General features: G+C 47.3%; 1 protein-coding gene across 3 annotated transcripts in view; it reads right to left on the reverse strand.

Moving 5' to 3' along the window:
- Positions 1-26,536, reverse strand: part of ALPK2 (alpha kinase 2) — a 98,635-nt gene that overhangs the window by 26,205 nt on the left and 45,894 nt on the right. For 2 of the 3 annotated variants that reach the window (XM_037016102.2, XM_037016091.2), the window contains 2 exons: positions 4,804-8,203; positions 2,021-2,168 (listed from right to left, as the gene is read on the reverse strand). In XM_037016102.2, the coding sequence (XP_036871997.2) occupies positions 2,021-2,168; positions 4,804-8,203 (3,548 nt within the window). Of the gene's footprint in view, positions 1-2,020; positions 2,169-3,851; positions 3,991-4,803; positions 8,204-26,536 lie in introns of those variants that run through there. The other variant, XM_073213146.1, reaches the window with a different exon arrangement.

Below are 26,536 nucleotides of genomic sequence, written 5' to 3' on the forward strand. Positions count from 1 at the left end.
ATTTCCAGACTTTGGTTTGTTAAGAGAAAGCATTCAGACCTGGGGTAGAAAGGCCGAAGTATGATGCCGTATCCTTGTCACTGTTTGCCGGGCTCACCCAGGGACACCTTAATTACAGGAGAATGCTCCTGGGTTTGACTTTACTGTTTACTATTTAAATAGAAGCCACCCAGACACTTTGAAGTCGTAACTTGAAGGTTTCTGTCCAAGAGAAAAGACAACCCCCAAGGTTTATTACCGGTCAAACATTAACCAGTTTTGTGTCTGTTTGCAATTTTATTTTAGGCTTCTCTTGCCAGATTGCCCTATAAATCTCCATTCCTCAAATGCTCCTTTGAACAGCTTTACTGTGGTACTCATTCCTTGTTATTTAATGAGCTGAAGATCTTGCTACGTGTTCATGTTATATTCATGTGAGAGATTTCAACATTTGCAAAACTGTTTCTTGACAGTAAAGTGAGACATGTTTCTTGGAGGAACATGTAAAAGAAACACTCAGCTAGAATTAGAGGTGAAAGAAATGTGATAACATTTGAAAACCCACCTGCAATAATAGAAGTGATCTTTAATACACACAGGGGTTATGACTCCCAAATAGTCTCAAATGTTACCATAGAAAAGGTGAATGGATACACATAAGCTACACAGTGAAGCCAAGAAGAAATGAAGCAAACATCACTAAAGATTTTAAAGGCTTGGCCACATGTCATTAGTAAATAGTACGCTTACTAATGTCGTATGCTCCCTGGGGGGAGGTCAGGCTTTCTAAAGACACCTCAAATGGGAAAGGGATCTGAAAGTCTCAAGTGCCAATTCCAAGCTTAGAACAAGTCTTCAAAAAACAGTGGTTAATTGTTCTTGGCTGATGGCTACCAGAAAGTATTTTACATGAATAATTAATACTACTTTCTTTAAAGCTCTAGGGAATGTCTTTGATTTAAAAATCAAACCATTCATTCTCCATTATAATTCTTCTTAAGCCATACATTAGACAAGCAGGGTAATGCTGACGTGTTAGGCAAAGTGGCTTTGATTACATCATCACAATCCACTTAGATTTCCTGGTGTGTGATGTTATAGAAAAGAAATACAGCTCCAATCTTCCTTTGTTGCATATGGGACATAATTTCCAGACATATGTTCCAAGCAAACATACTTAATTGTACAGAAAACTCTCAGATTGTGCTTACTTTTTCAGTTACTTGTGACAAGATTAAGAGGATAGGAATACCTCCTGTGTCTTGGGAAGCTGAACCTGGACCTCCTTCAACAAAAAGAAGCTTCTGAGGATTGTTTGACGTATGCTGGTTTCCATCGAACCAGGTGATGTGTTTCTAGAACAAGCCATACCTCCTCAAGTGTGTCAGATGAAGCTAGAGTTCATCGCTTCACTTAAACAAACATTTACTGCCAGGAAGTTGCTTTAGGAAGCCATTATCAGGTGCACCTCACATGGGGTATTCTTGGCAATGACACTCAATCTGCTCCCCCATCTTTCCTCTCTCCTGCTTTGGCCTAGGGCCCCAGGAATAAACTGGTTTTCCTGCCTCAGAGACAGCTGCTTATCCCTCCCAACAGCTACTACTTTTCTGTAACCTCATGGATTATTTTTTCCTTTTAATTCTCCATCTTAGCTTTGTTTGAGCTTTGTCCAGTTAACGGGAATTTATGAAACAGAAAGCACAGCAAAATTCACAGACACACAGAAGAGAGCTCTTCAATCTTGGGACCACAGGACCTCCAACTAGATGATTTGACATGTTCCCCTGAGGTAAAAAATGTAATGACAGGTTTCATGCCTTCCTAAGGCTGCCCAACTCAATAGGCAGAACCAGAGAACCACCCCTCCCCAGTTCCTTATCTGGACATCTGTCTCCATTACTTACTCTCCTTGGATACTTGCGGTGTGGAGTTCCTGCTTCAGTTTTCCTTTTCACTTCCTATAATTTATCATTTCCTTTTCGCACTATATCATGAAATAAACAACCACTGTGAAAAGCGACCAGGGCAAATATCGCACCTTCTCTGCATGTGGGCTATTGACTTTGAATCTTTTGTCCACCAGATAGTAGAATCTTCATGAATTTCTGCAAACTGGCAGCTTAATTTTACATTTCCAGAGTGGTCTGGGACAATCTCGGCTTGGATCTTTTCCAGTAATACCGGAGCTGGAAATGAGAGATTTGTAGGTCGGTGTTCTTATAATAGTTGCAAAGAGGTTTACAGCGGGCAAAAAGACTTTTCCATTTTGTCACATTTATTTCACAACGATTCCAAAATCAGGGATACTAATTTTTACCCTTGATATATGGATGAGGAAACCGAGTGTCTGAGGGGAAGATGGGGCTCGACTGAACAGTCAGAAAATGAACAAGTCAATCCAAATGAAAACCCACTTTTCATTACTTAAAATTCCTTGAGTGAGGTCTGTAATGCACAAAGTGGAGTAGAACTTGAGAGACATTTTTTTTAAAGATGGGAGGGGCAGGGATCTAGACATCCAGTTAGTTATAGGACCTGAGTCAAGGAAAGATGCTTTTAAATGATCACCGGGTGATTCAGCTCTAAATCAGAGCTGGGGATTAGGAAGTAGAATAAAATCTGGATCATCCACGTCATTGTGACTAAGTCCCCGGATGTAACAGACAACTCAACTTTAAATTATTTGCTGAACACTATTCATCCATGTTCCCCCTGGATCAGTTGCCTGTGATGAAGATACCCTACTGGATCGCAGTGACATCTGCTGTCAATGTCATTAGCAGAAGAGGAGCGTCTGCTTGAATGAAAGAGAAGCAGTAAGGAAACAATTCCCAAGGGTTAGGCGGAGATTTTTGAATATCGCCTTTTAAAATCAGAAATGACAGCTCTGCAAGCAAGGTAAATGTGTAATTACCGAGGGAAGCCACTGGGCGGCAGCATAGACATTGGAACAAGACAAGGAGGGCTAACGTAGCCGGGAGGTCTCAATAATTTGGCAAGCGAAGAGGTTATTGGAAATGTGGTGTCACTCTATTACAGCCCAAGTTCCGTAACTCCACCAAACAGTGTATAATCCACATCCAAGCCAGAAGTCCCCAATACTGATACTTTGCTTGCTCTGATGCCTCAAATTCCATCACTGTGAAATAGTCAATGATTTTACACGTGCCTCCGTGCCTCCGTCTCCAAGCGAACAGACACTTGGATAGCAGAATGTGTACCCAAAGGCTGTCGGCCCTGTCACAACCCACCGTAACTTGTGAACACAGAGGAAGCTGCAGGGACAGTGAGAGGGACATGAAGTGCGCAGCAGAACTGAATGAGGGTCTGGCTTGGGCAAGGGGTCTCAGGGCTGTGGAAAGGACCCCTGTTTGTGGGGTTAGAGGGAGAAATGCTGATGAAGGAGCTAAAAGGGGGCCTGGGAGTGTAGACAGGTCTATCTTCTGTGTGGATTCTGGCCGAGTGTTGAGGGGAAAGGATAGAGAAGTAAACATAAAGTTTGGTGTACTAAGCTGTGAATGTAAAAAGTTAGTCAGTTTGCTTTCTTTCTTTCAGAATCACCAAGTCGGCCCTAACGCCCCCACCCACTCACCCACCCACCCACCACACACACACTCCCACCCCCCAGGCCTCTGGTGCCAGGGCACCACTGTCCAGAAGCTGTGTTGGGGGGTGTGGGGGGAGGCTGTGCAGAAGCTCATCCCGGTAGTACTTGCTGCCACGGTAACACGAATAACCGAGTAACCCCAGGCAGGGATTCAAAAGGCATGTTTCTCTCTTGGCTGAAACCACTTTAGAGATCTTTTAAAACATCGCTTCATTCTCCTTAAATGTTTTAAAACATATATACTAGGAATGTGGTTGGATACCTCCAAACTCTTCAGAAGCCAGTTTGTAGTTAATCCTTTCTGCAGCAGGGGCAGAGAGCCGATCTGACGCAGAACACTAGCTGCCAAGCCCTCCCCGGGTTAGGGTGGGGCGCGGCGTTCTGCTCCAGCGCACGCAGGCACCTCATCTAGTGCGATCTTTTCTCTTCAGACTTTCACCAGGTTTCATGGGAAGGGAAAGAAAAGCTCTGAGATAAAAGATCCTAAATTCGGGTAGTGGGAAAGAGTTTGGGGTTGACATGATTCCCCAGCAAAGCAGAAGGGACTGTAATACAAGGGCCCTGAGCCTCCAGTGGCCTGGAGGCTGGAACCGAGAGCCCAGAGCAGTTTAGACTCAGATTAAAGGGAGGATGCATGAATTGGAAATTAATTTTATACTCAAATTTGGAAGAAAATCCAATATTCAAATAAGTTTTCAATGAAAATCACAGATCAAAGAGGAGTCTACCAAATTGTACCTCAATGTTCATTTACATAAACCCTGCTTTGCATGTGGTCTATTTAACTATGCTAATGCGCTACACTGATTAATGTTTCTGTTGATCTTTTAACACATTTCTAAAGGATAATTAAACAGAAAGGCATCTTACACTCTCTTGATTAAACATACCTACAGGCAGCCGTGTATCAAGTGGTTGTCCCCACACATCACCTGGGAACTTGTTAGAAATGTAGTTTCTTGAGTGCAACACACCGAATCAAACCCTGGAGACAGAGCCCAGCAATCTGTGTTTTCATGAGCCCTCCAGGTGGTTCTGAGGGTGCACAAGTGTGAGAATCACAGGCTTACCTGCCACGCCACTTGGTCGCAGCCAGAGCATCAGTGCCTACCCGGTGGACACGCACCTTAGTTCAAAGGACTCAGGATGGCACAGGAACTTGGCATCCGGTCAACAAACCCAAACTTCAACGACAGACAGCAAGAGAGCCTCACCTTTTCCTTCTCTTTTGTAAGGTGGCTTTTTGGGGTCGTTCATCTCATCCGTGCGTAATACAGCTGCTTCGAGTTTAGGCATCTTTTTAAGAAAGCTTGAGCTCTTTCTGACGTTGTCCTTCTCTTCCAACCTCAGCCTCAGGGCAGCCACCCTGGACAGAATTTTCCTTTTTACTCCCTCAGCTATATGTCCGCCTCCTGAGGTTTCTTGCTTCTTCTTGATCCCCTCTGCCCCCGTCTCTGCTGGCAGGGCCCCTGGGAATCGGCGGGTCTGGGCTGCCCCGGGGCTGAGCTTCCCCCGCGGCTTTCTCCCATCGCCCAGCGTGCACCCCCGGCCACACGGGCCGTGCAGGGTCTTGGTAGCTTTCTCAGACGTGCATTCTTCTAAACTGAATGCCGAACTCACTGCCGGGGAGCAAGACACGCTTGCGGGCGGGGTTTCCCCAATTTGGGACTCCTCTGTTTGGGGTTCCTCAATTTTGTGGCTCACTGGAGAGCTTGGGACGTCTCCTTCTGGCCATGAAGTACAGGGTAACCAAGTGTGATCACCAGGAGAGGACAAGCATTTCCCACTCTCACTCTCAATTACTCCTGTTTCCTCTGAATCGGAAAATACATGCGGATGGTTTCTGGGCTCAACTAAATCATCCTCAGGGACATGATGAATCTGACCTGTGGAGTTGTGAGTATCGTCTCCAACAGATGCACGAGTCATTATTGCAAGACAACTAGAAAGAGGAAGAGTGGGGAACGCACATTCTGCTGCCTTGTTACTTGGTTCCGCCTCCCTTAAGTGTTGCTCACTGTCCTCCTGTGTTTGGCCGGCGGTGCAACCACTTGGAATTGTTTCCCTGTCTTCGTCAGGACATGGGACTTGCCGAACAGCAGGCTGGGCACCCACGTTTGCTTTGTCGTGTTGACTCTGCGCCGCCTCCACTGTCTCTCTGTCTTCTTGGTTTCGGGGGATGCTGTTTTCACTTGGAATGGTTTCCCCACTTTGCTGGGGCCATGGAATGTGCAGGAGGGCAGGCTGGACCTCCACTCTCTGGCTCAGGTTTCCATGGTTCAAGTTACTGACCTCCAACGTGGATTCAGAAGGCTCTGGTGCCCCGCGGCTGAGCTTCTCCCCTGGCTTCCTTCCATCGCCCAGCGTGCAGCCCCAGTGACACGGGTCAAACGCCAGCACCCCTGCTTCATCAACGGGATCTACAGAGGACTCTAGGATTTTAGGGCCAATCAGAGCCTCTTTAAAGAATGCAGGACGATCCACCTTGATGTGGTTTTCCTCTTGGTTTCGACTCACATTGTTAATATTTGCCTTCCCTCCAGTTTTGGAAGCCTCTGATTCCACATCTGTGACACAGAATTCCTTTTCACCTACAGGATCCACAGATGACTCCAGGAATCTGGGTTGGCCCAAATACCAGGAAGAAAGACGACCCCCAGGTGCATGTCTTCTCTGCCCCCTGGCCCATCGCACACACGTTTGTTCTTCACTGTCATGGATCTCTCTATTACTAGCAAGGGCTGAGCCAACCTCAGCCTGAGGACAGGGACCTACTGCTGCTTCACAGGGGGCCCGGTCAGGCACAAGAGCATCTGATCTGAGAAAGTCAGCTATAGCCCAGACCCTGTCATTAGTCTCGGGACCAGCTTCTGACCCCTGGCACCCAGAATCTGTCAGTTGCCTTGGTGACCAGTCTTCCACAATGGGAGCCTCTAGGGTTATAATCTTCAGCTTTCTGCCTGCTTCGCAAAGTCCTGGTCCGCCTCCTTTGGTCTCCCCCAGGAGAGTATTAGAGGGAGGCAGAGCCCTGGTCAGCACCTGCCCTCCCCCGTCCACAGTAGCTGCAGCCCCCATGGACACGCTGGTCCCCCCGCTCTGCCCTCTCTCCTCCCTGGAGTGTGCTGACGAGTGGTCCAAGGGCACCAACTGTATTTGCCCTTGTACAGCAGAAGTTGTGGGCAAACTTTCCTGGCAATCATCTTCAGAAAGAGAACGCTGGTGGGGCTGGCCCCGCTGAGTTGTCTCACTCCTATTGTCCGCTCTGACTGCGGTCCAGCTCTTACCTCCAGGCTGCTTATCCGTCTGAAGAGCGGGCTTGCCACAGAAACCCTCTCCCTGTGGGAGCTGAGCCTCGTGGGCACGGACTCCTGGTTCACTGGGATTCATGCAAAGGGGCTCTTCTGGAGTTTCAATTGTGGAAGCATTTAAAATATGATCCAGCTGCACATTGGAGTGAAGTTGGAAAATATTTTCTTCTGGTGCCTGAAGTGAGCTCTCCCCCAGGCCCTCTGTGTGGCTGTGCCCAGCGATTGAAACAGGATGGTATTTGGCGGGGTGGACATTGCTGGCAAAGGTAACAGTTGATGTGTCCCCACTCTCCCTGGTCACCCGAAGACACTCAAGATGAGTAGCTAATGTTGACTTCTTGTGAGAAGACTTCACAACTGACCCATGACTGGCTGGTGTATCTCCAGTGTCTGGGCCGTGGGTCCTGGGGATCTCGCCACCTCCCTCTGTAAACTGCACAAAAGCATTGCTGTCAGAAGGTGGAGGCTGTCTTGCTTCAAGCCCTCCAGAGTTGCTGGTGCTCGGCCCTTCCTGGCCAGCCTGTATTGCAGAGGCCACTGTGGAGGTGGAAGAGGCCACCTCAGCTAGATTTTCTTCTGTGGCACCTTCACTGGAATTGTGTGAAGTGTTCCAGGTGAAAGTACTGATAAAAAGTGGGGACACAGATGAGTTCCTAACCTTGCTGCTTTCACAGGTGGACAGGGGCAGCTCAGAACCTTGTGTCTGAAAAAGAACGTCCAGTGTCTTGTCAGGAGAACATAAATCAGCTACTTTGCTTTGACCTTCTGCCAATTCTAAGTCCAGGGAGCAAATTTCTTGAGGCAAATATTTATCAGCTGGGGATCCATCAGGAGACTCCATGGTATCACATGCTCCTTGGCCACCTGCTCCAAGACACTCCGTCACGCATGCTACTTCTCTGCCCCTTGTCCCACTGCATGTAGTTTTCGTGATGGAGACGGTGTTTGTGGGTTCAGGGGAAGCAACAGAGAGAGACATGTCCTGCGGGACATGCACTGACAGCTCACATGGGGACATATTTTCATTATTGGCTTCTGGGATGCTCAGCTCATGTCCTAGGTCTTCCCAGGACAGTACACTTGTGCTATCTTCTCTCTCGTGGCCTTCTGCATGCTGTGAGCCTTGAGTACAGCTTTCTGCCTCCAAGTGTGGGGCCAATGATGTGCTTTCTTCATTGATCCCTCCTAAGCTGGGTAAAAAATTTGTTGTGGTCTCAGTGAATGCAGACTTCTCCCCAGCAGATTCCAAGAGAGATGGCATCCGGCTGGGAGAGATTCTCTCTCTGACTGTTTCCTGAATTTGCACCTAGGAAGAGGAAAAGTGATATTAATGGAATTGCTCCTGGGATGGCCCCCAACAGGGCATACCTGCAAACGCAAGAGTGCGCATCCCTGGGGCTGTGGCAATGGAGCAGAAGACTAGCAGCAGAGGACTGAAATCTAAGCATTAATCCCCAAACTCTCTCTAGCTCTTAGAGACTTCCTGGGAAAATATGCAAATTTAAGCAACTGTGTGTTCCAAGGGACCCTTGGTAAAATTCCCCATTATAAGCAACAAGCTTTCCAACAGCCATCAGTTCATGATTGTTTTCTCTCAGAAACAAAGATAGAACCAAATTGAATGTAAACTATTTTGATCAAGTCACAAGAGTTTGTGTTCATCTTTCCAGAAAGATGCATTTCATAGGATTATAATAGATCAACTATGTAATGTTTGTCAAGTAGAATAAACAGTCTTTGTTCCCAAAATATGACACCTTGCTGGTTAAAAATGTTACTAAAGAACACAGAGAGAGGCCTGTCCTTTGAACCCACCGCTAATGAATTACTGTGGTCACGATTGGTCATCAGCGCTGCCAATCATTTTTGCTTTAGGAAGGTTATAAAATGCTGGAATGCCTTCTCCACTTTCAAAGACAGGCCCTGTGGCTGGCAAACTATGTCCACAAGAAGTAGGGAATTTAGGACTGCTTAGGTTTGGGGGAAGAGAGAGAGACAGAGAAAGAGAAGGGTAAAGGAATGGAGAAGGAGGGAGGGAGGGGTGACTTTCATTTTGTGAGCAGAGAACCCATCAGGCCTCTGGCAGCAAGCTGTTTGACTCAGCTCTTGTCTCTTGACACTCTAGTGCACCAGTTATTTCAATATATATCACAATTATACCCAGCCAACAAAAAGGGAACTGTTGCTCATTTTTGGCAAACAACTCCACCTTCGCCCCCAAGACTCCTGTTTTGGGGAGCAGCCCCATCGGAGTGTGCAGGAGCCAATGTTTGCACTTCTAAGGAGAGGAAGAGAGCAGGTGTCTCTGACAGAGCTGGAATACTCCTGTGCAGGGGGCTCTGAGTCCTAAGGCTTATTTCCATAAACCACAGGAGCCTGTCTTACTGCCCCGCAGCCAATCTCTACACGAGAAACAGAACACTGTAACCACACCTCTTTCCATAGTCCCTCCAGGCTCCTTCCTGGCATCAGTGATTCACCTCTCATATTCTCCTGCAAGCTTCCCTGATGTTCATTTAAGTCAGACCTGACTGGCATAAAGTGCTAACTGAATAAAAAGAAATTTAGTACGATTAACTGTGCTTTAAACTCCATGAGGACTGGGGCCATTCATTGATTCAACAAATATTTAGTGAATGCCTCCAGTATACCAGGGCATATGCCAGGCAAATAGGGATACAATACAGGCAAAATGCCCGTCTGCAGGGAGCTCCCATTCAATGTCATGTTCAAGGCCTGTCACAGTCAATAGCACCCAGCAGGTGCACATAAGTATGAGTTGATAGAATGAGTAAATGAATGGATCTTCAATAAGACAACTTTACCCAGCTTCGCCTGTTAAACATCAACATTTGAAAGGCACTGGACTTTTATCTGCTCCTGACTTTGGCACAACTGTCCAAACGGGACCTTTAACCCTAAGCAGGGACACCACCAGTTCCCATCCTATTGTTTCTAAAAAGGGAAATGTACTTACTCTCTTTCTATAGCCTCCCCTTTTTTCCCCATCATGTTAAAACAGAAACAAGAAAGATAATTCCTGGGAAATAAGGAATAAGGTTTCCTACAGTGTTGAGGAATTTAATGTATATTTTGTTTTGCCTCTAGCTCTGAACACCTATCACATGTAGAAAACGTTCTTTTCATTTGCTATTTAGGGTCATGTTTTAATAATGAGGTATAGCACAATTATAATGAAGTATCAAGCACAGGAAGGGTGGGTAGCTTCCTGGTCATGATTTGGAAGATGGTTCAATGAAAAACACCACAACCTTCTCTTGAGCCTCCCTCCCCTGCTGGAATCTCCATTACTCATGTCAGTCCTTTATTTTAAGATCTTGCCGTCATTGAAATATCACCAGTGCCAACAGGCGTTTATGAGGTACCTGCCATGTGGAGAATTCTCTGCTAGGCACTCGATGCTATTTTTCAAAGGGCTCCGGTTAAAGAGCCACTGTGTTACCTATTGGGACACTACCCACCTACGATATCAACAGGGTCATAGGCTGACGCCCAAAAGACCCTCGCCCCTGGAGAGGGTGGAACACAGGACAAGTTAAGTTTTGGTTCGGATGAGTTTGGTCATTAGGATATAACATCAGAGACATCATATCATGCCTTGATTACAACATAGTTGTTCCTCTTAAGGTGTACTGCTCTGCCCCTCTCGCTTTTATAACAAAACCTACTTTAAAATAGCCTAGTGAAGCCCTGCATGGAGAGAAATATGGCAAATCATTGACCACGTAAATTTGTCCACTTGACTGAAATTTACTGAGCATCTACTACATACCAAGCTCTGTTCTAAGCACCTGGGAAGCTTAGTGCACAGCAGTTCCAAAGGCAGGCTCCACGGGTCTCATTCAGAGACTGACTCATAGAGAAAGGGAAACCACAGACTTGTGCCTTTCAAATGAGTCAGACTGCTCTTTTAGGAGATCTCCTGGTTAAGTCATTATGAAAGAACTCCAGCAAAAGACTCTCCTGCCGCTCAGCTATTCTCACTATGGAGTGAGTGGTGAGACACAGGAGGTTTTGTTTTGCAGGAAAGTCGTTCTTATTCAAGTGAAAAAAGGAGGGTTTGAGGCTCTAGGAGGAAGCCCAGGGTGGGGTGTGGAGTATGGACAGGAGGACTGGCCATCTGGGTTCAGCTCCATCTATTGCATGCATGACCCCACATAACCTCTTTGGCCTCTCTGACCCTCTGTCTCTTCCTCTATGGCTAACCACATGTACGTCAGCAGCAGCACCCTGCAAAATGCCTGACATTAAGTTTCCCTTGCTCTCTGCGAAAAGAAAGGAGTGGTTAACTCAAGGAGAAAATTGGGCAACCTTGATGAGCAGAGCTTTAGGCTTTACATAAGCTTCCTCATTTGACTGGTAAAAGAAATCTGAAATACTGATACTATCATCTCTTCTTTACTAACGAGGTGAACAGCCTGGGTCTGTCCAATCAGAAGGCAGAAACCACACAGAAGGTTAAATAAAGGAGGTTGAATATAAACAATTGTTAACTGCAATAGAAGGGTATGATATATGGAAACCCTATGGTGCTTCAAAATGAGGGAGAATGCCAAGGGGGGATAACTTGGGAGGGACTCAGACCTCAGAAGATATAGTCAGCCCACCAGATAGCAGAAAAGTTCACTGGTTTAGCCAGGCCACAGCTGGTCTGAATTTGGGGCAAGCAATAGGCCACCCTTCCGTGTGCAGGCCAGAAGCATCCAGTGCCTAGGGTACAGTGGGAGTCCAGACCCTGGCACAGTGGGAGTCCAGACCCTGGCAGGGCCAAGGCCAAGGCCTTGAGAGTGGGTGGGCTCCGTGAGGTGGGCTGGGGAGAGGGAGCCCCAGCCCTGTGTACAGGCCGTGCAGGGCTTATAGAGGGAGCCTGAATGTTGGGACAGACAGGCCTTCAGAGCAGGCAGGCCATGTAGAGTTCTGGCTTCTGAGCAGAGAGCCACAGGAAGGTTATCGCTAGGCCACAGACGGACCGTGTTTCAGGCCACGCTGAGCTGGGACAGGCTCAGTGGGATGACCACAAACCCGTAGCATGGACTCCCGAGTGATGCTGAAAGTGGCAGGCACCCTCTTCCTTCTGCAGGGTCCTTCCAGTGTCCTTTGCTGAGAAAGCTTCACATTGTGTTACTTTAAAAGAGAAATGGTTAAGGAAATTCTGTTACCACCCAGCATGTATTGAAGGGTACATTCAGAGCTGAAAGGCAATACATTGACAGGTGGCACATGAGGTCACTGATATTAGAAAACCTCCCAGGGTTCCATGGTCAATGGCAGACCCAGGATTTATAGCCCAGCCTGTCTGGCTAGAAAGCCCTTTCTAACCCAGGGCTTCTAATAAAAGAAGTTAAAGCAAACCCCACCAAAGGGCTGGGAACTCCCCTTAATTTAAACCCAGAATTTCTGAGCTCCTAATGCACTTTGGGTGTAAGACTAAAACAGCGTTCCATAGATGCAAGAAGATCATGTGTTTATTTGTTAGCTTCCTCACAAGCTCTAAGGGCGGGGACTGTGTTATTCATTTCTGAGTTTTCAGAATCCTAGTACATAGTAGGGGCCCAATTAATTTTGCTGAATGAATGAACACATGAATGAAAACAAGGAGGAGAAAGGGTAAACCAAATTTAGTAACACTCCCAAACCTGCTTTTGAAAGCAGTATTACACTTGAGGACTTATACGCTGCTTGCACATTTTCCAACCCATCGCTAGTTAACGTGCCTCCAATTCTACAGACACATTGTTTTCATTTCCAAAAAGTCTGTCTCCCGAGTATGGCTGCCATGTATCCCATGGAAAGGTGTGTGGTCTCTTCATCCACCCCGTGGTGTTCAGGCTCACACTCCTCGTCATTCGTGAGAGTGTCCTGAGAGACGGCAGAGTGCATGACACCAATTCAAGTCCCTAACAATAGAAAGTAGTATGAGATGAGATCCCTCTTCTCAAATAGCTTCTAATCCAGTTCAAGAGACAGACGTACATAGAAAAGATAAATAATGATTGTTGACAAGTTGGGTTAATGGCCACCTGGATGGGATTTCACCGCTGCTCTAGGACAGGAAGGAGGGTGACCACTGAATCCTCCTCTTCCTCCACGGATAAAAATCCCCCAGTGCAAAAGCCAGAGGTCGCCCTCTGATGTTACAGGTAGCAGTTCTGAGATAAATTCTTGGACATTTCCGTGTAGTCTCAGGAACTCTTCCATGAACAGCTGGGGGGATGAGGCAGAGGCTGTTGGTTGACTAACTCAACAGATCCCAGTCCCCGTCTCCCATGCTGCCTCCGACTACAGAGGCTGGAAAACCTTACACTCTCCCAGCCTCCTGTGCAGCTAGGAGTTGGGGGTCAGTTTCCCTTCAGGGACTTGACTGGAAGCTTGGATTTCCTTCTGCGAGGCACAGGCATGGCAGGTACCTTGCCCAGCCCCTTCCTTCTTCCTGGGGTGAGGTTGTGATGCCTGATGCTAAAGCTCTCCTCTTCCAGTCATGAGGCACCCAGCAGGAGAAAGAAGCCAACACGTGATGGCTGGTGGAGCAGAAAGACACAACGGACTTGGGGACCTGCAGGAATCCTTGAGCCTCTGTGAATTGCAGCTCAGAGCATCCCAAATGGATACAAGAGGAAAATACATTCCTGGGGGATGAAGGAAAAGGCATATGAGGCTCAGCCTGGAGCCCTTCTGGAGTTGCAGGATGGCTTGGGGAGGGGTTAGTTTGAAGGACAGTGTCGTAAAGGGCAAGGGGTGTGGCTCCTGGAGAGGGGACTCAAGGGGCTGGTCGAAATGCCAAGGGATCAAAAGGGCCCGAGTCAAGGTGAACTTGAAGTCGAGTGGGGGAGCGAGAGTGGGGAAATGTGAGAAGAAGGATCATCACAGAAGAGGCCACGGTTCTAAAGGGCGGAAACAATCGCCCAGGGCCCGGAGGGTCCAGCTGCTGAGTTCCTTGCCCCTGCCAGGAGCACTTCTATACACCATGTCCTCCTGTGGGAGAATTTTCCTTTGCTAACTCCTGTTTCTTTTTAAATGTTCTCTGAATGTTCTTTCTTCCTTATCTGGACTAGATATAAATAGCACAAGTCTTTCAACAGTTGTCTACACATCATCAATTTCCCTCAGTGGTTCCAAGAACCTTTACGCAGGACCTTCCCCACTCCCCAGCCATGCAGGGCTGTGTGGCCTCACCCACAGCTCACCTTTCCTAAATATCTGCTGAGCCCTCACTACAGGCACAGTGTCATTCAGTCATTTGTCATTCGATAGATCAAATCGGTACCACCTGGGGCTGCAAAAGTGAAAATAGCCAGGCCCCGGCCAAAGGAAGCTTAAAGGCAAAACTAGAACATTTCAGGAACGTGAGTTTATTTTTAGGAGTTGCTGGGTTGCCCAGAAAGGAGCTTCACTTGTAGGCTTTGAATGTTAAAATAACACATAATAAAATGAGGGACACTCATCTAGAATCCCCAATCTTGAAACCTGACCCTAAATACCTCTGTCATTTGACCAGCCTTCTGCATTCCATTCCCTCCTGGGAAATAAGAAATCTTCTGCCAACTGGTGTTACAATCCTGTCCTGATTTCTTGGGAAAGTTGTAGAGTTTCTAAAATGCCTGTTTGAACTCTTATTGAGCAAGGATGGGTGTCCTTGACATAGACCCTTTCCCAGGGCTCTATGCATGTAGTGGAATGCTTGAGTTATAACAGGGTGTGAGTGAAAGAGAACCAGCAGGAGCGTTAGGCATTTATCGTGACCTCAGGTGATGTGAGGTAAACAGTACTACCACTGATAATGATTGCTAAGCCCTACTGAGCCCTCAGTATGCAGAGGCACTGTTCTCAGTGCTTCGCATACGCTAATGCAGTTCACGTTGCTAAAATGCCCCAGAAATGTATGTCAGGTTAAGGAGAAATATCTCAGCTATTCCGACACCTGAGAGCAGTCCTCTTCTTCCCCGTGTGCATCTCTGTTTTCCTGCCTCTGAGGGGGTGCTGGGCAATGAGAGTGAGAGCCTTCATTTCCATAAGTGCAACTGGGGGACATGCAAACATAAGAAACATGGAGTTGGGAAATCCAGGCACTTCTCTTGAATTCCACCCTGCATTTTGGAGTCATCTGCAGGGTTTTTACTGTATCTTGCAGAACTCGGGACTTGGATAAGGAGGGGAAAGGAAAATGGGCTCCTGGGTTGAGGACTGGGCCTTGGAAGCCCCGGGGGTGGTCCTGGATCCGCTGCTACTTGGGAAGTGTCTTGGAGTAGTCCCCAGATCCCTCTGAGGCTGTTTCTTGCACAGCGAAGCGAGAGGGTTGGCGAGTACCTCCTGGCCCAGCCGGCCTTCGCATTCCATGACCTGCTGCCATGTAAGCAACACAAACACTGAAATGGGGCTTAAACCTCACCTTCCATCTGGAACCAGATTTCCCTCGGACTCCTAAGGCTTTGTGATCTCATCCTCCCTATTAACTGTGAGAGTTGTTAGGGAGAAGGGTGCAGTGTGTCACCTCCACACCCACATGCCTGATCCACAATGAGCAAGCGGGCCGCAGGCAAGACAAGTTGGGACAAGACAAGAGACAGTGGCTGCGGAAGGGGTCCCCGGGGTACGTGCTTCCTGAATCTCGCCTGCCTCCCTCACTGCTGCCTCTCCCTCCCCCGGGGCAGTAAGTGCCTGTCTGTCTGGAAGACTGCCCGATGTCAGCATTCGGACCCTGCAGAGTCCTGGAGGCTCGCGGACCTAGGCAAGCCAATGAGATCATCCCAGCCGCAGAACAGAAGACCAAGGGCCGATAGCCCCCAGCTTTGCTAATCTTCTGGGGGACTGAGAAAACTTAGGGCTTTGTCTTCACCGAAAATCCCCCTTTCACCTACACCATTGTGCGTACAATTTCAGAAGCTTCCAGACCCCCCTGCGCCCACCAGTCTCCTCCTCAGGGCCCACGGGACCACAGATGGAATCCCTGTCCTCAGTCAGGAGCTGGGGTGAGTGGTGGTGTTTACCTCCCATGGCCCGGAGTTCCTCTGCAGATTTCAGACTGGTAACAAAGGGGAAAGCTGAGCCTTACTCAGGTTCTAGGAGAGCTTTTTCAAGTCAGTATCGCTCTTTACAGATTCTAGAATTTGTGAGTAAAAGCAAAACTAAGGTAGCAGCCATGCCTGCGCCACCCTGACAGTGACACATCACACAAAGCCAGGTTCTCGTAAACGTTAGAAATAGGAAATAGTTGTCGTGATCACTACACTACGACTTTGCCTATTCAGCGTAGCTTCAGAGTGCACAGCAATGGTGGTATTCGGCACTTGGAAAATCCAAAAATAAACACAAATAGAGGCAAGTCACTTGTCTCAGAGGGTCATTACCAAAAATGAGAAAATGCAAGCTTAGGGTTTGATGAGCCCCTTATTCGCTTATTATGGCTCCTAGTAAAGAGCAGGCTACCTCTATGTCCTCAGGTTTGCCTTCTGCTTAAGCGGAAAATATCCCATCAGAGAGTTCAGTTCTAGGAGGGCACAGTTACCCTCAGGCAACCCAGTTGCCTGATTAGACTCAGGGACAGCTTCATTCAGCAGAAGAAACAACTTCTCAGGGTCATGAGATCCAGGAGAGGGAGCACGGGGTTAGTCTCATTCAGCTTGGTGCAAGGCACATAGTAGGTGCTTAAAAAAATATGTTAAATGAGTGAAAATCCATCCAGTCTGTTCTTGGACCAGTGCCTCTTTGTCAACATAGGCAAGGAAGTTTTGTTTCTTTGGAATCTTGTTTTCTTCTCATTCTCTGTCGAGACATTGATCTCCCGCCTGAAAAATTGCCAGAGGGTCCTGTGCTTTGGTTAATATGTATTTTCTCCTAAACTATAACTCTTCTTCTTCTCTAATAATTTGGTGCTCAGTTGGCCTCAATCTTCTTTAGTTCTAAACTGAAGCCATCTGGACTCTTTGAGGAGAGAGAAGCGACTGAGGTCCCAAATATTTTCTACCCAGAAGATATCAGCATAATGGCACCAGTGGGTACCAGGCACTGAAGGTGGAGATGTCCATTTGATCACAGGCACAGAGTCATGAACCTCCCAATGTGCAACTGAAGGGTTACATTTAACACAGCTGCACTTCAAGATAAAGGGAGTCAAAGGTAGGGTGGGGAGTGGGGAGGAGCATGGGGTGGGTTAGACTAGACATGCAGGGACCTCTTCGGATGGAACCTTCCAAATCAGCTTCCTGTTGTTGATGGAAAGGAAAAGAATGACTCACAGAGAAGCTTCTGGGAAGCTGACAGGTGTTGGGAAAACGCTTTGAGAACCAAGGAAGGGAGCGAGCACCTGGGATTCAAGGCAGCAGTCGGTGCTCGGGAAGCCAAAGCATGCTGAGCTGGTGCCTGCAGCTGTGTGGTTTGAAAATTCACACATATTACTTCTCATGTGCACGAGTAGAGGCATTCTTGTATTTTTCCTCTGGAACTGATCTTATCTGTTCTCCCTGACTAGGAATGCCTCTGATTTTATAATTTGAACAGCCGTTAGGGATGCTCAAGCCCTTAGTTCTGCTCGTGCTCCTGCAACGCTGGAAGCTGGTGTCTGGCCTGCCCACTTGGGAAGGTTGCTGAGGGGCTACTCCCCATGTCCCAGTCCCACAGGGGAAAAGATCTCCAGTCCTCCTGGTTTCCCTTAGCTAATTCCAACACAACACCAGTATCCAGAGACGTGAAGTCAGAGTGTATGTGCCTTCTGTGCCCTGACTCGGTCAGCCTTTTTGTCCTACCATCTGTGGGGTCATGTGCAAGGCTGGACACCCTTGTCCAAACCCTCACACACTCCCACTCTCTGACTCCCACTTTCAGAGATAAGAATCCAATCTAATACAAAGAAAGGAATTTAAAGAACTCCTCCCTCAACAAAGCTTGACTTCAAAAATTAAACAAAATTTGTTCAACAAAAATAAAATGTCCAGCTTAAACAAAAATAAAAACAAATACCTGTTTCTTTTCATCTGTTTGCTTTCCTCAACACAACCCTTAGCACCATCTCCCTGTCCCTGCTGTGGCCGCCCTTGTCTCCCGACCTGCTTCGGAAGAAGGTCCTGGAGGCAGATACGGAAAAACAAACTTTTTTCTGATAACCCCCTGCACACACCACTGGCAACTGCGGTAGTTTCCTAGGGCTGCGGAAACAAATTTCCAGTAACTGGCAACTTAGAACAACACGCATTTAGTATCATGATTGGAGGCCAGAGCTCTGAAACCACGGTGGATCCTACTTCCAAATACGGTCACATTCTGAGGTTCCAGGTGGACATAAATTTGGGGGGACACTATACAACCCACCAGAGCACCCCATTCTTCTCCCAGCCTGTCCAACAGGCCTCCCTGCCCATAGTCTTGTTTGCCATCAGCACTCAGCAGTGAAGCTCTGTCACGTGACTGGGTGGGGGGGCAGTTGAGATCAGAGGCTTAAGATGACATTCTGGCGGTGGGATAATCACAGGAAGGCTGGCCTCCCACTGGAATTTATGCTTGTATCTACGGTTCACAAAGTCAGCTGAGAGGGAATTCAGTACAACCAAGGCTCCGTCCCTTGTCACTGCTCTGCTCTCATGAAAGCCGACATCCTGGAGCCCCCGCTTCTGGACCCTGAACTCAGCATCAGTCACTTCAGAATGGGCTTCCAGAGACCAGCCCCTTCCTGAACTTGGCCTTCTCCCACCGCTGATGGAGAGGCAGTGACTGGGGCGTTCTTGATGTTTGTTGTGAGCTTGACACCCAGATTTAGAAAATTAAAAGATGTAAGGGGGAAACACCTCTCATGAGGGTTATTTTCCCACCCAGTGCCATCAGCTTGATGGTAAATGCAAAAGCACTTGTTTTTAAACCACTTTTTAAAAAGGCCTGAAATCTCAAAGCAGTATCAAAATACCTGTGCTGACTCAGAAAGATAATTTTTCAAGCATCAGCAAAAAGGGGAACTTACAGAATTTGCAATTTTACCTCCTGCTGGCCCCCACCCCCTCTTCAGCTCTGCAAATGCAGGGGAGGCAGCCAGTTGGAGGGGGCGGGGAATATGATTGTTCTTTTCTTACCTCTCTGATGAAATTTATTTCAGCTCAACAAATAATACTGACAGTCAAGGTGTTTGTTCTGAGCACTCACAGACCCAGCATCTATCTCCACGTAGCTCAGAGTAATAGCTTAGCTGAGCAAACAAACAGCTATAATCTACAGTAAAGGTTAGCAGAGAGATAGGAATAAAAGGTTATGAGAGAAGTTACTTCTCCTACGAGGAGAGGAGAAGGGACATGCGTATTAGGGAGAGATCCAGAACCCACTCATTTTCTGCCTATGCATTCATATGTATTAAATTCTTCATTCCTTAATCTAATTCCTTATTTCAATTGTTGAAAGCTCTCTTTATATCAGGCCTCTTTCTAGCTGCTGGGGAAAGAATATCACCAGCCAAAAGCTCCATCTTCATGGAACTTACATTCAGCGTAAGTCACAGTCAGCAGATGTTCTGAGAGAAGGTTGAGGAAGCAGCATGAACAAAGGCACTGGGGCAGGTGAGTGCCCAGCTCTGCAGAATGATTAGGATGTGGAATGCATGGAAAGGGAAGAGTGGGAGCAGGGAGACAGTGGAAAAAACCTACAGCCTGGTTGCAGAGAGCCCTGCCTGCAGCACACAGCATTCAGATTCACTCCTAGTGCAAGAGAGACTGCTGAAGCTTGACAGGGACTTGGAAGGTCATGTCGTTGTTGTTTTAAACAAGGGAATGATACCCCCAGGTGTAGGTTCCAGAAAGATTGTTGCACAGCACACAGAGGGTGCTCAGAAGAGGGAGACACTGGCCTACAACAGAGTCTGGAAAGAAACCTAGGGCAGCGGTCCAAATAAAATCATGAGACCTGGGCAGCAGTGGCTGAAGGGATGGCAACTGCTGCGGGTAATCGTGTCCCCCGAGAAGACAGGTTCAAGTCCTCAGCCTTGGCACCTATGCTTGGGACCTTATTTGAAAATAGAGTTTTTGCAGATATAATCATGTTATGGTGAGGTCACAGTGGATTAGAGTGGGCCCTAATTAGAATGGTGTCCTTACAAAAAGAGAGAAAGTTGGACACAGAGACAGGGAAACCACCATGTGAACACAGAGGCAGGACTGCCAGGCTTGCTGGCCACCACCAGAAACTAGGAGAGAGGCATGGGATGGCTCCAGAAGCCTGTCTGTGCCTTGATTGATTTCATATTTCTGACCTGTGAAAGGATATCTTTCTGCTTGGTTTAAGTTACCCAGTTTGTGGTAATATGCCATGGCAGCCCTTGGAAACCAAAACAGACAGGAGGATTCCAATTCAGGAGACACTCTAGGAGGAGAGTCACCAGGACCTGGGGACTGATTTGACACGGGGATTGAAGATGAGGGCCTCCTCTGGTTTCCAGCTCAAGAAACTTCACTAGAAGCTCTTTGCAGGACTGAGGCACCTGCTTGCTACAATCCTTGATGCGCTAGATAGAGCTTAATAAACCTGTGAAGCTTAGTTATCATCTCTGGGCTGTAACAGAGGCATGGTACAACTTAGTTATGTGTCCAAGTTCTACATTCAGGGGGCAAGGGGAAGGAAGCATGCCCAGGGCAGCCAAGAGGTGCACAGTGCTTTCAGAATCATGACGGCAGCACCTGCTGCTCCTGTCTCTGACTCACAGGGCCTGGGAAGGAGCAGCAGACACCACAGTCAGTGGAGCATGCTGGGCACTGTGGTTTGTTTCTCTCTCTGTCACCACAGGCCACATCCTGAACTCGGCTCCTCCAGCCCCGATAAGATGGACTGCAGCATTTCTGAGCACACTGACCTGGGGTGCTCCTGCTTCACCTGATGTAGGACCCCCCTATCCAAAGCAGCCACTAGTGTCCCCAGCCTTTGCTTCTCTTGAGGGGCCTGGAGTCCTCAGGATAGGTGTCTCTGCCCCCTCGGTTGGTCCTTCGGATACCTTAAGGGCTAAGGCTTCTCTGCCCTCCCTTTTCCCAGCTGTGCATTTACTCAAGGGATCTGGTCAGGGGCTGAACTAGCCTAGTCCATTCCCCATTGGTGGAACACCAGCTCAGTGTGCACACAGTAGGACCTGCAGAGTGCACTCTTAGCATATGACACTTCAAGAGGATGGGAACTTTGACGTGCCATAGAAAGGCGGAGGTTTAAGCTGACCTGAGCTTTCATGCAGAGAAGATACTCAGTCATTTGAGATGCCTCAGTCATTCTGTTCTTGCCCCACCTTGATGAGGAAACTGGGGCATCAGGGAGCAGCCCGAGGGGTGAGTACAGTTCATACAAGCTCAGGGACACTCATATGTACCTTTGGCTTTGTCTAAGTTCAAATCCATTAGCACTTTTTCAACCCAGTCCTTTGAGTTTTCTGGGTTGTCTGAAGGCACAGCACAGTAACCATTTTGAGGGCCAGGTTTGGACATGGAATTAGCCTCCTCAGCAGCTCAAACCTTCCCTGCCCTCCTTCAATCTTTGTGCTGCCCACTCGAACCCCCAGGAGTCCTCCTGAGGGCAAGAGATGTACTGGGGAACTGCCCCTTGGAAATTCATGCTGGGGAAAGGGAGGAAACGTGGAGCCCCTGAAATTGGTGTGACGCCACTCACTCCCCTCTCCGTTGCCTTGCTGTGGAAGGGATATTACTCCACAGTTGCTTTTCTCCTTGTATTTCCTCCTTGTATTTCCCCTCTCCAGTCAAGCAGATGGAAAGGTTATTCTTTACTGCCTCAGAGAGGGACATGGAAGTGTGAAAAACAAAACCAGCCTGGATTTCTAGACTCTCAGCTCTTGGCATCAAGCTGCCTAAACTCCAGGGGAATTTAGAGGAGTTTCAGAACAGTTAGAAGATTCAGAGAGGCCTGACAAGCTTCCTAAAGGACCTCCCCCTTACTCTCGATCCTGCTTTGTCTGCCTTTGAGCACCCATCACTACCGACGCTACAGGCAGGCGGGCTCCCCAAGGGCTCCCCCTCTAGAAAGTAAACACCTTGAGGGCTGGGACCTTGCTTTGCTCACGGTTGGCTCCCTGTCACACAGAAAGGAGTCTAACATAGAGGGAGTGCTCAATGGCTATTGCTGGGTGAACACAGGACATGGAGAGAATATTTTGACCACAGATGGACTTCCCCTGGTAGAGGGAGATCTGCTGGTCTGGGAGCAGAAGAGAGGAAAGACGAACTTGTTCCCAGGACAATGCTGCTTCTGGGGAGGCAGGAAGAGCCCTGTGGGACATGTGGCATCCCTCACCTTGGGCCCCTGGGGCAGCATAGAAAGAACAGGAGCCACCAGACCTGAGGCCATGCGGGGCAATGGTCCTTCTCAGTAATGACCTCTGTGGACCAATAGCAACAGGCAAGTCTGTGGGCAGATGCCACCACTCTTCAGAACAGAGCACGAGGGCCTCCAAAGACTTGGGTGAAACTTCCCTGTTGTCTGCAGATGTGTGACTCAACATGGCTGAGTTATAGTCATAGTTCTTGCACTCAAAGGCTGGGCTAGGCTGTGTCCCAGCCACCTCTGTGTGTGAAGACCCCAGGTTTTGTCATGCACACATGCCTATGTATCCCTTCTGTTAGTGATATGAAGTGCAATCAGAGGGACAGGGTAAGGACCATGTGGTTATTGCATGTACCTGTGAAGAAAATGGATTTTGGACTAGTGATTTTGCAGGGCTGGGTGGAAGTGTGTGTCCAAAGGTCTTTTGAGCATAGCAGAAGCATTCTGTTATTTGCCCAGCACTTGGCTAGATTTCTTCCCACTCCTTAGGCCCCAGTTCCGGTCCTACCCAGTCTTCCTACTATTGTCATGTATATACAGCAGGTTCCAGACAAACTAGACATATTAGGGGAAGACCTTGCCTTCCCCTAACGTGTCCCACTGAGCCATTCATATTCTAATATGGGCACTCTAAATTATGGCTAATTATCCTAGAAATTCATATGTTCAGTAAAAACTGGTTAGGTCAGAGTCACTTCTCACAAACTCTTCTTAGCAATTAGATTCATTCACTATGTGGATGTGAAAGTAATTAACCTGCATTCCTTTAAAATATATGCTAAAATTCACATTTTCATGTTCACGGCAATTAGCTTACATTAGCAGGACAGGATTGACATATAAACCACATCTGGGTACCCACAGTGGAGAAGTCCAACCAGTTTTTGGTTAACATGATGATTTTCTCCTCTTTGTTAATTTGTGATGTCACAATAGAGCAAAGATAAGCACCTTGGAATTAGGATCCATGTCAAGTTGTCTGAAGGGAAGGAAAAGCATATGACTTGGAAAAGCACCATTTGTAACAATATTGTCTATTTGTGCATGGAATGTTACTACAGAGTCTACCTGCTCGGGGAAAGTCCAGTCCATGTATGAGCTACCATCTGGTGGGCGGCCATAGGCCCGCCTTGTTGGGTGTATTCCTAGAGGATGGGAAGGATATGGCTGCGGCCTGGAGAACCTTCACCATCTCACCCATGATGCAGAGTGCCCAATTCGGAGGAAAATATCCGATCTCCTTGCCCTGAGAACTGGTCCGATACTGGCCCAGCTACTGGATGGTTCTTAGAAGGCTATGGGCTTATTTTTTTAATATATTCATTCATTTATTTGAAGAAGTAATATGCACATGGTACAAAATTCACAAGATATACAATAGAAGGGTATAAAGCAACAAGTTAGTATCCCTCCCGTCCTGTCACCCACTCAATCCCCTTCACCAAATGCAACCACAGTTATCAGAGTTTATTTTAGTTCTAAAGACAGTAAAGGAATTCAGACCTAAGATGGAAGTGGGAAGCTATGTAATGCCACGGTTAGGGCCGAGGGCCTGGAGTCAGGCAGGCTCTGTTCAAAGCTGGGCTGCACTACCTCCTGTCCCAGAGCCCAGACAGCACCAGGATTTATCTCTTTGGCTGTCGAGATAATTAAATGAGCAAACCCACTGAGGTCTCAGCACAGTCTAAGTTTATTTGCACTCAATCAATGTCAGCTATTATTGACTACTGGGCAACTCAGCGTGCTGAGGAAGATGGAGGGGAAGGGAAGGGGCATATTGTACACTTTCTGGGGAAAGCCTTAAGCCTTTGCTGCTCAGCGTGGTCACTGGAAATCCCTGGGAGTTTGTCATAAATGCACCATCCCAGGTCCCTCCCCAGACCTGCTGAAGCAGAACCTGCACTCAGACAAGCTCCCAGGTGACCTGCCTGCACCACAGCGTTGGAAAGCCCCGCCCTCTACAAGCCCAGGAGTCCTTGAGGGACCAGCCGGAGACTGCCCGCCTCTGGGGCAATATGGCCATGCTGCTGTTTCACCTTCAAACGTGGTACTAGACTTCTCGGATGAAAACTCATGACAAAAACACTTCTAAGAGAAAAATCCTGCCCCCTCTCACCCCTGGCTTTCTAGTCCACCTCTGACTTCCAGAGCCGATAACCGGTGATCTCAAAGACAACTGGATGTGTCCCCTTTTGTCCTGTAGGTTGACAGTAACCGGAGAGATGGCTTGGGGGCAGGGTGGCATGTTGTTTTTAAAGTGATACGAGAGACACAGTGGAGCATGCCCAGCAAGCAACAAGGCTGCCAGGTGCCAACTGGGACATTAAGGTCCTCGCTGTGGGGGCTGCCATAGAGCTTGTTATTAGAAATAAGGGCTGCATGGGGTTAGGCTGGGAGGCTGGAAGGGCTCATGGGGTGACAACTGATGTTGTTTGCACTTATCCTAAGCCATCAGGCCATAACTAGGAAGATACGGTACACAGGAAAAGCCCTTTCCTTTGAAATGGAATTATACTGTAATAGTGGATACATGTCATTATACGTTTACCTAAACACCACCAAGCATGAGCCCTAATGTAAACTATGGATTTGGGGTGACAAGGGTGCAGTGTAGGTTCATTAATTATAACAAAATGTCCCGCTCTGGTGAGGGATGTTGATGGTGGGGGAGGCTGTGCATGTGTGGGGCTAGGGGTATATAGAACTCCTGTACCTTCCTTTCAATGTTGTTATGAACCAAAACCTCCCTAAAAAAGAAAGTCTCTTTGTAAAAAAGAGAGAGAAAACTACAGTTCATCACTGGATCACTGTACAAGAGAAAAGAAAACCAATGTTGAGGCCTGGGGTAGTAGGCACTTTAAAAAACACAGTTACACCAGAAATGACCTAGGGCTGGGCTGTCCAGTCCAGAAGACTACAGCCATTTGTGGATAATGAGTGCTTGAAATGTACCTAGTGTAACCAAGGAGATGAATTTTACATTTCATTTAGTTTTAATCACTTTACATGGAAATTTAAAAACTGACATGCATTTGATGTGGTTAGGAAAAATTTTATGTAGGCTTAGAATAAGTTGGGTATGTGAATCTACTCTTTCAATAATTTCATGAAATCTAAATGCAGATCAAATATTACCAAGGAAGAGTTAGCATCCAAATTGAGATGTACTCTACTTATAAAAATACATATAAGATTTCAAAGACTTAATAGCAGAAAAAAAGAACATAAAATATCTCATTAAAAACTTTTGTATGGATTACATATTGAAATAATATTTTGGTCATATTGAGTTAATTAAATATATTATTAAAGTTTAGATCACCTGTGTCTTTGAACTTTTTTTACAATGTAAGCATCCAAAAAATTAATATTATATATGTGGCTTACCCTCATATGGGGCTGGTAGGAGTGTACAATGGTGCAGCTGCTTGAAAAACAGTATGGCTATGCCTCCAAAGGCCAGACATAGAGTCACCCAGCAACTAGTTCCACTCCTAGGCATTTACCCAAGAGAGATTAAAACACACGTCCATACAAAAACTTGTGTGCCAATGTTCATAGCAGTATTATGTGTAATAGCTACAAACTAGAAACAGCCTAAGTGACCATCCACTGATGAATGGATAGAAATAAATGGGGCAGAGCCATACAGTGTAATATTATTAAGCCATAAAGAGGAATGAAGCATTGATAGATGCTCCAACCATGGGTGAGCCTTCAAAATACTATATTAACTGAAAGAAGGCAGAGGCACAAAAGCCATACACTGTATGAGTCCATTTATATGAAATGTCTAGAGTAGGCAAATCTACACCAACAGAAAATGAATTAGGGCTTGCCAAGGGCTGGGGCTGTGGAGAAGAGGAAGTAACCGTGAATGGGTATGTGTTTCTTTTGATGACGATGAAAATATCCTGGGATTAAATAGTGGCGATGGTTGCGCAACTTGTGGACATAACTTACAAAAAATTACAGTGCTGCTTGCGCTACATTTCTATTGTACAGCGCTGATTTAGTTTCCCTTCTGTCACTGGGGAGGGTACAGAATTTAGCACAAGCTAATCAACACAGGGTGATTTTTGCCCTCCCCAAGGAATATTTGGCGATGTCTAGCGACATTCTTGGTTGTCAGCTGGGGTGGAGGTGAGGGGCCTCTCTCTCCGAGGGGTCTGAGGGCAGACTGCCCCTCCCAGGCCCACCTTCCCAGCCCCGCTGGGCGGAGACCCACTTCTGTTTCTACCTCCTCAGCACCCTCCAGCTTGCCTGCCTCAAGGGTGGCCAGCACTTCCGCTCAGTCGTCTTATATCATTTTCCTATCGGCCTTGACAGCCATTGG

The sequence above is a fragment of the Manis javanica genome, chromosome 9 (assembly GCF_040802235.1).
Source record: "Manis javanica isolate MJ-LG chromosome 9, MJ_LKY, whole genome shotgun sequence".
Classification (NCBI taxonomy): Eukaryota; Metazoa; Chordata; class Mammalia; order Pholidota; family Manidae; genus Manis; species Manis javanica.